The sequence below is a fragment of the Penicillium concentricum genome, assembly GCF_028827145.1.
Source record: "Penicillium concentricum strain IBT 3081 chromosome Unknown utg000002l_segment0_segment0, whole genome shotgun sequence".
NCBI classification, from domain to species: Eukaryota; Fungi; Ascomycota; class Eurotiomycetes; order Eurotiales; family Aspergillaceae; genus Penicillium; species Penicillium concentricum.
Genome location: NW_026622755.1, coordinates 8982767 through 8994019, shown reverse-complemented (window position 1 = coordinate 8994019; position 11253 = coordinate 8982767). Strand labels below are relative to the sequence as shown.

Genomic DNA, 11253 nt, shown 5'->3' with positions numbered 1-11253 from the left:
ATGGTACTCCATCAATTATTGTGATTATCATCGGATGCCTTTCACAACGCTTACCAGTTGTCCATACATAATTGGTGAACTCAATATAGAGTACCCAGTCTGTTGCTAGAGAGTAACTACAGTATGGAGTACTTTATAAATATTTTAAAGGGATTTATCTCTAAAGAATTCATTGCCTATGGTTTCAGATTGATTGTTACCAATGAAAAAACCCTTCCTTGGTGATATTAAAATGGAGCAACTACAAAATAGGGGCCTGATCCCGCGTCTCCAAGAGCCCCGCCAAGGAAATCTATTTATGAAAGTAACATAAAAAAAGCTTTCTACCCTTGAGAGCTAAATATGGAGTATGGAGTAAAGATCTAAGGTGAATCATACTTTTTTTGACTGCCTCAATACGAAGTATGTAATTCTACTGTCGTGTTTCATTCTACCTACAGTGCTATCACCATTTGAAATAATTAACAATGGTCACAGCAGAACATTCACAATATTAAGCATAACCCTAACAAATAACTTATGTAACCTGTGATTTGTACAGAGGCAAATGAATTCAGACATGAAGATATATACTCCGTACGACCTTCCTGTTAGGGCTATATGGCAGAAAATGTACTATCCATACCGCCTACTACATCGTGACTGACAACCAAAGACTCTCATTCCACCACCCCGCTCGTCACCTCTCTCTCCAGGCACAAGCTCGCTACCATGGGGCCCGAGGGGCTCGAGAAGCCCGAGATCCCAGATAAACCCGAGAAAAGATCTCGTCGACGTGGGGCCGAACTCGATCCATTCCTTCGGACCCGGCTCTGTGTGCTCAGAACCACAGCCAAATGGACCTACAAACAGATCCAGAATGAATACCCACATATCCCACTCTCGACCATCAAATCCACCATTCTCCGAGAGAGCAATCGTGTCAATAACCACTCACAAGCCCGCTCTGGCCGACCGTCAAAGCTGAAGGACGAAGATCGAGCCCGAATTCGTGAGGCTTTTCGTGCGAATCCCCAAATCACATACGATGAACTGCTTGTACTGGTTGATTATAAAATTGGCAAGGAGTCACTTCGTCGGTTCTTGAATGATGACGGGCTGAGAAAGACACAGACGCCTGCTCGGTCTTCTTTGGCTGGGAAAGGAGCTACCAAACAACTTGATGGAACTCAATCTGTTCAGTCATATGACACACCTCCTGCTGGCTGGGCTGGTGGTTTGGGGTCTGATCTAGCACCCAGCGAGTCAGATCCTGCATCTGCTACCGCGAGTCAAATCGTCAGCAATTAGACGAGTTGTTGAAAGAGATACCCTGAGATTTTCGGCGTTGCGCGTGCATTTGAGGGCTTGCTGCTCAGTTATCCAACCAAATATATCCTGCGTATTGTGACAAATATAAACTACAGGATATGCAGGGCATTGGAGTGGAACCTTCATTGCAGTATTGGTTTTGTGCAGCTATATGACCTCGTATGTCATATTGTGGACAATTGGTCCCAATTTAAATTAGAGTAATGAAATATACACAATTCAGTATGTTCACTTACTGCATCATCGACCTAGTAACCTACATAAATCCTTGATTCTGGGAGTCTTTGTCAGGTCATTGTTTTCGAGCGGCTCGTTTGTATTATGCTAATGGTCTCGGGTATATAAAGTACAGGAAATTAAAGGCAAGACACTCGCAGAATAAACCCATTTATGCCCCTAAGACCCAGACGTTGAAAACCTACTATGAGGTCAGACGGAAATTCTGGGTAAATCATAGCCATTTGGGGTAAATGTTCTGCTTAAGCACGTACAAGGAGTCATTTTTGCATCCTGCGGGCCCAAGAATGGAATATGATATGAGTATTTGTAGATCCTTGCTTCATGTTGAAAGATAGAATTCTCATACCACACTCCGCTTCCGAAACAGCCACAAATGAGCGGTGCTTCACTACATCTGCTCTTCGATATACCTGTCTAGGTATATCCTAGACACATACTACAACAAGGTGAAGGGAAACATAGTGGGGCCTAAGTATATAGGGCTTCGGGTTTATTCTATAAATAGTCACCTAACAAAACATAGGTTGTAGAGTAGACAGGGCAAGTTATCAATATACTTCTGTAGGGTTCTCTTTGTTTTAAGGTGAAAGTAAGCATGGATTCTCTCAATTCAGTTGGTATATCTCTGCAAACAATACGATCAGGTCTTTTGAGTCTGATTTCCTTGCAGCCTTTGTTGTTTTCATCTAGAGCCTTTTCCCCCAAATCACGTAGGAGCCCTCGCCATTCTGGCGATTAAAGAGGGAAAGTGAATGTTGGCGCAAGAAGAGTAGGGTGACCTACGGAGTAAAAGACCGAAGTTTTTTACCGATTCTAAAATGGACTAAGCTTTACTGTTTTATGTTAGGAGTGAAATGTATTATCAGATTCTGAGTAATTACATTCGCTCGATATGTCACATATTCGAATGTGATGTAAGTATCAATCAGATGAGGTCGCATGATTGATAAGAAAAGCCCAAGCTGTCAGAACAGCCGGGAAACACAAATTGTCCATATGAGAACAACACCAGACGCCGGGGTATTTTCCTTTTCCCGAAAAGCAACCGCCTATGCAGAAAGAAAGAAAAATCGTTACGTAAATGGCAGAGATCAGCTCATGCCATGGTCACATCCTCCGCAGTCGCATCTTCCGCGGGGGTGGCGGCAGTGGAAGGCACAGCAGACACATCAGTCATGGCATTATCGCCATCTGCATCGTGGGCAGGGGTGTTGGTTTGCGAGCGAGACCGCGAGTGGGACTCGGGGGTAGGAGTGGCATCACCGCTGGACGCATCGTCGTCGTCATCATCGTTTCCATCTACCTCTTCCCACAAACGAACCGTCTTGTCCGCCCCGCAGCTCACAACCATACGCTTGCCATTTAGGATACCAGTGTGAACACAAAGCACAGCGCCTGCATGTCCATCAAGACGCTGCAAAATCTGCTTGCTCACAAGATCCCAGAAGAAGATAGAACCATCCTCACTGCCGCTGACGATAAAACATAGGGGTGACGCGTAGATCGCATTTGGGGGGTCATAAGTACCGAAGCATCCCGACAAGCTGTATTTCGTGTTGACATGGCCTTGGAATGTCTTGAGGACGCGGCACTCAGCATAATGCCACATCCGAATGCAGTTATCCAGGGTCCAGGCCAAGACAAATTTGCCATTGGGTGAGAACTTGACGCAAGTTGCAGGCGGGTTGTCTTCCATGACCAGGGTGCGGAGACACTGGCCGCTGTGGGTGTCCCAGACACGAATAAGTCCATCCAGGGCGCATGAAACGATAAGGGTACCATCATGCACAACATCGATACCGCCAACAGGGTCGGAGTGGGCTGGAAGGGAGCGCATCACTTGGGCTCGGCGAACATCCCACATGAACACGGCCTCGTCGTAGGAACCGCTGACAAGGATGTTACCTTTCGGGGCGAATGCGATTTGATACACGTAGTTTTGATGGCCATCAAAGACCTTAGTGTGGGCCTTGAGCTGTATCTAAGCATTAGTATGAGGCCCTAGGACATAATATGATGGAGGGGGTTTCTTACAGTGTTGACGTTCCACAAGCGAATTGTTTTGTCATCGGAACCAGTTGCGATCCATTGACCGTCAGGGGCCCAGGCAAGGGTAGAAATACCAGCTAGATGTCCTTCGAAGATATGAATGAGTCTACCGCTCGCAGTGTCCCAGATTCTGAGAGCTGCGTCGGCACCTGTTGTGCAAAGTCAGTTCTCAATTCATGTAGTATGTAGATCATGAGCACAAGACATACCGGCACTAGCAATCATAGAGCAGTCCGGCGAGAACTGCACAGCTGAGACTCCGCGCAGATGACCGTGCATGACAAATTTCTCCCTGTAGTCCACATTGATGGGAAGGGAAGCGGCTGGCGGGATTGGAACAGGCGTGTCAGAACGATTGGACCAGTCCTCGGCGTCGCGAGCTTGGTCAATGTCTGAAGCAGGCATATTGTCGTCAGGGAGATCATCCGATCCGCCGTGGGAATGATCGTCACGCATGTTGGTGTGGGTGATGGGAGAAGGGCTTCGGTGACGGTTGCGCATGCGTGATGAACGCCAGTATTCGCCGGCGTCCACAGCTAACTCGTCGGGACTCTCAGATTCGCTGTAGAGACGTCCGGTCTTCTGTGGGCGCTGGGGGGTGAAAGCTTTTTGCATAGTCCAGCTGGCTCGGCGGCGCTCGGCTTCGTCGTGGTCGGAGCCTGCTGCGAGTTCATCGGAGGACGACTCAGCAGGTGATTGCGCGCGAGGGTCTCGGCGTCGAGGCTTGGGGTTTGCATGATCCATTATACAATAACGACACGCAAACGCATTTAATCAAACGATGCAAATACGCCAAAATTCAGTCAGCAATTTCCAATTTCGAGCCTCGAAAATGAAATTCAATGGACGCGCCGCGGAGCACAATATCAAGGCGGTGTCGTATTTTGCAGGCGGTGAGTTCGGGGACAAGCTCTTGTTGGCCTGCGTCATACTAAACAAGCACGTGGTCCCGAGGACTTCAGCTGGAATATCGACCTCAGATCTTTGTTTAGCACTTCTTGAGCACTTCTTGGCCGATCGAAAACCATAAACAGAGTCTTCAAAGCTCATTTCGGTCAATATCTGACCCAATGGCTTGCTCTATCCCCTCAAAAGCTCCAAGCGACATCCGCATTCTCACGTTCAACTGCTGGGGTCTCAAATACATCGCGAAGTACCGCCATGAACGCATGTCGGAGATTGGGCGGCAGTTGGCAATAGCCAGCCCGCCGCCCGAGATAGTCGGACTGCAAGAATGCTGGACCCAGCAGGATTTTGAAAGCATTCGCGAGCAGACACGACACATCCTGCCATATGGGAAATTTTATTACGGCGGCATATTTGGCGCGGGATTGGCGATTCTGTCAAAATGGCCAATCGAGGAAAGCAGCATGTTCGGCTACCCGTTGAATGGCCGACCAACGGCATTTTTCAGAGGAGATTGGTTCGTGGGGAAAGGTGTCGCCAGCGCACGCGTTCGGTTCGGCCCTGGTACTGCTGATGTCGCCGAAGTGTTCTGCACTCACCTACATGCTCCGTATGAGCGAGAACCAAATGATTCATATCTCTGCCACCGGACTGCACAGGCATGGGAGATATCTAAGCTGATGCGTGGGGCTGCGGAGCGCGGTCATTTAGTAATCGGTCTGGGTGACTTCAACATGCTTCCTTCCTCGTTCGCCCACCGCCTCATAACTGCGCAGAGCCCCGTTCGCGATGCATGGCGCGAGCTGCACCCAGACTCGTCCCTCGCGGCGGCAATTGATCCTGTTGAACAAGCACGCAATCTGCCTATTCCAACGGCCGAGTTCAATCTTGCCGAGAATGGAGCTACGTGCGACGGGTCGTTCAATACCTGGCGCTGGACTGAGGACATGCGCAAGCGCTTAGTCAAGGGTGAGGATATTGTCATTGACAAGGATACCCCAGACCCGCGCGGTAAACGCCTGGATTATATCTTCATTGGCGACGGTGGCTATCCACCTGCATTCCCGCCGTCTAGCTGGTCAGTCGAGTCCGTTCAGATCTCCATGACGCAGCGTCATCCCACTCTCCTTTGCTCGCTGAGCGACCACTTCGCCGTTGAGGCTGTCATTACTCGTTCGTCGGTACCGACATACCCTCCTTCCCAGTCCACAGACTCTGCTCCGGCCTCTCCCAATTCTCCTACCTTGCATAGAACAACTTCAAAGCCCGTCTCCCCAAATGCCGCGCTTTCCCCGGACACATACGACCTCATCATTGGCATGATTCACACATATGTGTCCCGTGAACGCTCTCAGCGCCGTTGGCGCCTAGCGCATTTCTTAGTGTCTATTGTGGTTTCCATTGGTTGCATGGTCGGCGTGTGGTGGGCTGGCAGCCGCACATACATCGGATTCATCCTCGTCCTGGTCAGCACGCTCAACTTCGGCGCTGGGATCCTGGATGGTTTGATTGGTGGACTGTTCATGTCGGGTGAGTTACGTGCCTTGAAGGAGTTTGAGTGGGAGGTCAGAAATGCTAGGAGCTTGGTGGTCGCCGCGGAGGCAAGCGCAGGCGCAGCTACGGAAGAAACGGAGAGAAACCACAAGCATGATTGAACATTTCTTCACATGCTGTTCTGTGGAAAGGGATTTAATTATTCCCAGGAGAGGTGGCTGGATTACATGATTTCTTCGTCTGTTTACGTGTGTATATTTAGTGACGAAAGCGTAGTATATTATATGCCCGGCTAGTCTTTCCTCGACTGGCAAAACTAATTCATAATTCGAAACCAAGATCAACTTCTCAAGATAAAATACTCTACGGATCCAAACAGAAGAGAATTTGCACGAAATGAGTGTGAAGTGCATTTGTTAAGAGATCGTTATCATAAAAGCTATATGAGCCTCCACCGAGTCTACCAGCATCGAGCAAGAAGCAAGCAGAAACGACAAAGCGAGCCAGCACGAGAGAGTGCGAATTTACTCAGCACACTCACGCTTACGGGTCTCAAAGACACGCAGAGTCTCCTCGGCAGCCTTAACACCGCTCATAACCATAGCGCCAAAAGTAGGGCCCATACGGTTAAAGCCATCAATCTCCGACAGCTCCATACCACCAATGATAAGACCCTTGGCGACCTCACGGGTGTTCTTAACAATAGCGTCCTCAGCCGCATTCATGTCAAGGCCACGCATGCCGCCCAGCTTCTCAATAGCGTTCATGGAGACAAGACGCTTGGCGCAGAAAGCACCGAATGGCCCGTCGTGGCCAGTAGTACTGACGATGATCGGGGCATTGATGGTGTTGGGGTCCATGCAGGAGTGGTCGTCGTGGTGGAGGGTGACGAGGGTCCAGTTGACGACGACACCGGCGAGGCGGATATCGTCCCCGTCTGGGCGGGTGATCAAGTCTTCGACACAGGTCGCGTTGAAGAGCTTGACGTTGGGGAAGGCGAGGACCTTTGACAGGAGCGTCGACGTGAACAGAGCGGCGTGCTTGACGACCACGAAGTTAGGGTTCGTGGGCTCTTCTTCGAAGGGCACACCGAGCTCGGTCAGGAAGGCATCTGCGGGGCGTCGGAGGATCATGGCGCTGAATAGCTGACCACCTAGCCAAGCACCGCCACCTATATGGTATGTTAGTGATGCTGTATTGGGTGGAGGGTCGAGTGTCTATGAGAGACAGTCTGCTCGCTTGGGACAAGACTAACCAGGCGACACAGAGGCCTCCACGATAGCGATCTTCAGGTCTGGACGGGCCTTGGCGAGCACATAGGCAGTGCTCAGACCACAGGAACCAGCACCGACGATGACAACATCGCTCTCGGCGTAGTTGTCCAGATCCTGGAAGTAGCGTCGGGTCATGGCGCGCGAGACTTGGCTCTCGCGGATCGGGGCGAACTTGAACTCATCCCATTTGTTGCCAAACTGTTCAAGGAGCTTTGACTGGCCCTGGCCGGTTAGGGTGGTGGTCACCGACTCGGGGACGATGACCTTGCCCTTGATGCCGGTAGGGGCAACAGTAGCAGGCTCAAACATGGCAGCAGGAGGAGACATAATGGTTCAGAGATCAAGTCGAAGATATAACTTTGAGCCTTGGTTAGTTTGACTACTCTAGTTTGGGGGGGGAAGGAAGGGGGAGGGCATGATCCTTTCGCTGGTATTATCCAGATCAAGTTAAAGGCCGTATAATCTCAGAACGAACCCACGCCGAAGATAAATGAAATGTCTAGATGTATATATCTAGACATTTCATTCACCACCGACGCAAGAACGAACACCGGCTCATCACCCAGAAGTTACCTGAGATACCTTGATCCCTGAGGGATAATATGCCCAGCCAAAGAGTATCCATGGCTCCCAAAGGAAGGGCAGTATGTACTTGTCCGTTTGGGATCTAAATGAGAGTCAGCCCTGATATGTAAGTACATGGTAGTAGATAGTTACTGTTGTGATGTAAATTCGTCAATGGATTGAAGAGAAGTAGAAAAAAAAGAACGAGGGGTCAAGCTTATATGTAGTCACGGACCCCCCCCCCCACCATCATCCCTCTATGCATTTCTCCGACTCCCTCCGGTTTTCCTCGGTGAGCTGTTTTCTTCGGTGAGCTACCATGCACGAATGAGATGCAGATCTCAAGTGACGTTTCTAACTTTTCTAGCTCTTCGCTTCATGAGTGGCCGGAGCGTTCTGTCCCGGTTTCTTACTTTGCCCCACGGAGTAGGTTTCCAGTGCAACGTAAGGTAGCTATAAGTTCTAGATGGAAATAGAGTACACAAATCTTAAACTGTTGGATACTATCTTGTCTGAACGTACAAGATTAGGTGTTTTAGTGGCACTTGGTACATCGATCTATGTACGTACTGACGACCGACTACGTGGGGACCACCTGGGCAGCACCGCAGAATGGGGTAGCATCGCATAATGGGAGAAGTTATTATCGGGAATGAGATCCACCTACATCTGTGAATTCAACGGGAAATATAACCTATTTCCTTTTTCGTTTCGAACCCTGTTGGGGCTTTCTGACATCATAGGCATCACAGCCTTTGGCTGGTGCATATATATGAAAATACAAGCAGATGCAGAATATACACTATCTGTTAGATGCAAAAATCACAGCACAAAACGGTAATTAGCACCATAATTATCCTCCGCTACCGGGGTATCCACAGATTTTTTCGTGTCTTCAATGCGAGGCCCATACTTCTTGTCAAGACGTCGGTTCTCCCATACCAGGAGCACCCGCAGACACAAAGCGAGGAGTGTAGTGAAGAACATAAAAGCAGCACAAATTGCCATACCTTTTATATATCTCGGGGCTTGTTGATCTGGGAAAATATTGGTACCCAGGAAAGGACCACATTGACCGACCAGGTTCAGCAGAATAATACCTCCACCACGGCGGGTATCTGAGCCCTGATTATCTGTACAATGTGTAATACATTCAATCAGTGATAGGCCTACAGGAAAGTCTAAGAAAGGAGATGACTCACTCAAAACCCACGGCAGAATATTGGCGATCGAGGGGAAGACCCCACAGGCCGCCAAGAATACTCCAAAGTATCGAACACCCACTGATGTGCAAGTCGCGCAAAGGATGTACCCCACACCACCAACCATTGATAAAGCCGCGATCATCAATCCACGTTGTTGTATGCGATCCGCCACCCAGGTGGTCGCGATCGTCGCCAGGAATGAGGCGAAGAATGGAGGTGCAGTGAGCCCCTGGGCATTGATGGCTGTGAAGCCCATCTCCTTGAGAATGGTGGGTAGGAACACTGGGAGAGAAGAAAAACTGACGTTACAGCTGAAGTACATCAACTAGATACACGGTTTAACATTAGCAAGCTATCGGTACAATATACACCATGCTGATGTTCGACTTACCGCTGTAAGCCATGCTTTCACATCGAGAAGCGTCATGGCTAATTCCTTCCATTGGATCTTGCCTTTGCGATCCGGCTCACCGGATTGTTGCAGGGCACGCGCACGCGCAACATCCTTCTCTTCCTCAGTCAGGAACTTAGCGTCCAGTGGGCTATCTGGCAGGTAGAACCAAGCCAGCACGGCAGCTGCGCACACCGGAACACCCTCAACCAGGAACAGCAATCGCCAATTTGCCAACGAAGCATGTCCCGAAGTAATACCATAGGCTAAGGCACCGGCGAATGTATTTGCTAGCGGTGCGGCAGACAGAAACATACCGCATCGGAGACCCAGCTCGTGGCGGCGGTAGAAGAATGAGAGCAGATAGGGCACACCGGGACCAAAGCCAGCCTCGAAGGCGCCCATCAGGAACCGAAGTGCCATCATGCCTTGCCAATTAGTGGCCGCTGCCTGACACGTTGCTATCAAGCCCCTTTTCATCGTTCGTCAGTTCATAATGTATAGATTCATACGGCCGTTTGACAGCATTGCACGTGGAATTCATACCAGGAGAACACCACAAAGGCAGCCCATTGGTGTGGTTTGACAATCTTCCACATCAGTGCTTGGAATTCAAACAATGTATATGAAATATAGAAGATTGTCAAGAGCCAGGCGTAGCTTTTCCCATCGAGGCCGAGGTCCTCTTCCATGCCGGCGATTTTGGCATTGCTATGTTTAAATTGTCAGCGGTTGTACCATTTCGCTTGCCAGTTCAAAAATGGTATCGCGGACGAACCCGATGTTACTTCGGTCGAGGAAAGCGAGGAGATCTAGTCACAGAAGTACATGGTTAGATTATAAGTTTAAGGTCTTTGAGTTCGAAGCATACATAAAAATCCCAGTAAGGTTGGAACACGCCAGTCCAGTTTCCTTACCACTCGACGCTCTAGCTCGGGCTCAATAGCCGGCAAGATTGCAGTGGGCGGTTCCTCCTCGTGAGCGGGCACAGCAATTTTCTCAACATCTTCATCTGGGGCTGTTTGGATTACATCCTCCGGTTGCTCCTGGTTTTGCAAGAAGCCCATGGTAGATTTAAGACGTCACAATGACCAATGGGTAGTGGAATACTAGTGAGGTGAAAAGGGGAGAGAGAGAAAAGACCCGGACAGATCTCCGTTTGGAGTCATACTCGCGGGGTGAAAAGGGAGAAAAGAGACAGGATCGGCAGAGGCGTATGTAGCACAAGAACCTATATTGTAGGTAATATGGCCAGCTTAGATTCATGATTGGTGGATCTGGAGAAACTATTGATATCTATTGGTGCTGAGAGACGAAATTTTGAGTGGAGAATTGGAGAACAGAATGCGGAGGAATTGGCAAAAGCTTAGGTGGAGCTGCCGCTTTTGAACGGAAGGGTACTTGGGTACTTTTTTTACTTTATATATATTCAAGGGGATGATAGGACATTAACTTTGTTGATCTTGAATTTTAGCTGGGGGTACGTATTTGCTTATTTAATAGACAGAAAGTCTTCACAGAAAAATGCTAGTTAGTTACTATGTAGTTTGTCAAAGCGTGTAAGCGTGTAGAGCACATCTTTTCCAGCATTCATTTTTAAAATTCCTTAAATAAACAGAGTAGAATCATTCATTTATTATCTATCTATCTATACAAAGTCACATGAATAATGAATGAATGAACCTTTCAAAACGGGAAAACATTTGATCATTGGCGCCTGGAAATTCAGGTGTTCTGCATATCAGGTCCGTATCGGATACCGTATCAAAAATCTCCCGCGTAGTGTCGCGTTCAATGAACACCTCCGTCCTTCATTGCT

General features: G+C 48.9%; 5 protein-coding genes across 5 annotated transcripts; 2 read left to right on the top strand and 3 right to left on the bottom strand.

Annotated features, from left to right (window-relative positions):
• Positions 1-711: 711 nt before the first annotated feature.
• Positions 712-1290, top strand: N7517_007135 (helix-turn-helix domain-containing protein; the record flags this gene model as incomplete). Its single annotated transcript, XM_056724865.1, has 1 exon — positions 712-1290. The coding sequence occupies one exon, from the start codon at positions 712-714 to the stop codon at positions 1288-1290; it is 579 nt and encodes a 192-aa protein (XP_056581115.1).
• A 1357-nt stretch (positions 1291-2647) lies between these two features.
• Positions 2648-4344, bottom strand: N7517_007134 (WD40 repeat domain-containing protein; the record flags this gene model as incomplete). The annotated part of the gene is made up of 3 exons (XM_056724864.1): positions 2648-3526; positions 3586-3749; positions 3810-4344. The coding sequence occupies 3 exons, from the start codon at positions 4342-4344 to the stop codon at positions 2648-2650; spliced, it is 1578 nt and encodes a 525-aa protein (XP_056581114.1).
• Positions 4345-4670: 326 nt separating this feature from the next.
• Positions 4671-6161, top strand: N7517_007133 (inositol phosphosphingolipid phospholipase; the record flags this gene model as incomplete). The annotated part of the gene is made up of 1 exon (XM_056724863.1): positions 4671-6161. The coding sequence occupies one exon, from the start codon at positions 4671-4673 to the stop codon at positions 6159-6161; it is 1491 nt and encodes a 496-aa protein (XP_056581113.1).
• A 363-nt stretch (positions 6162-6524) lies between these two features.
• On the bottom strand, positions 6525-7601 carry thiA (thiamine thiazole synthase; the record flags this gene model as incomplete). Its single annotated transcript, XM_056724862.1, has 2 exons — positions 6525-7171; positions 7256-7601. The coding sequence occupies 2 exons, from the start codon at positions 7599-7601 to the stop codon at positions 6525-6527; spliced, it is 993 nt and encodes a 330-aa protein (XP_056581112.1).
• A 1059-nt stretch (positions 7602-8660) lies between these two features.
• On the bottom strand, positions 8661-10501 carry N7517_007131 (putative MFS transporter; the record flags this gene model as incomplete). Its single annotated transcript, XM_056724861.1, has 6 exons — positions 8661-8971; positions 9041-9368; positions 9435-9906; positions 9981-10145; positions 10213-10246; positions 10306-10501. The coding sequence occupies 6 exons, from the start codon at positions 10499-10501 to the stop codon at positions 8661-8663; spliced, it is 1506 nt and encodes a 501-aa protein (XP_056581111.1).
• Positions 10502-11253: the final 752 nt, after the last annotated feature.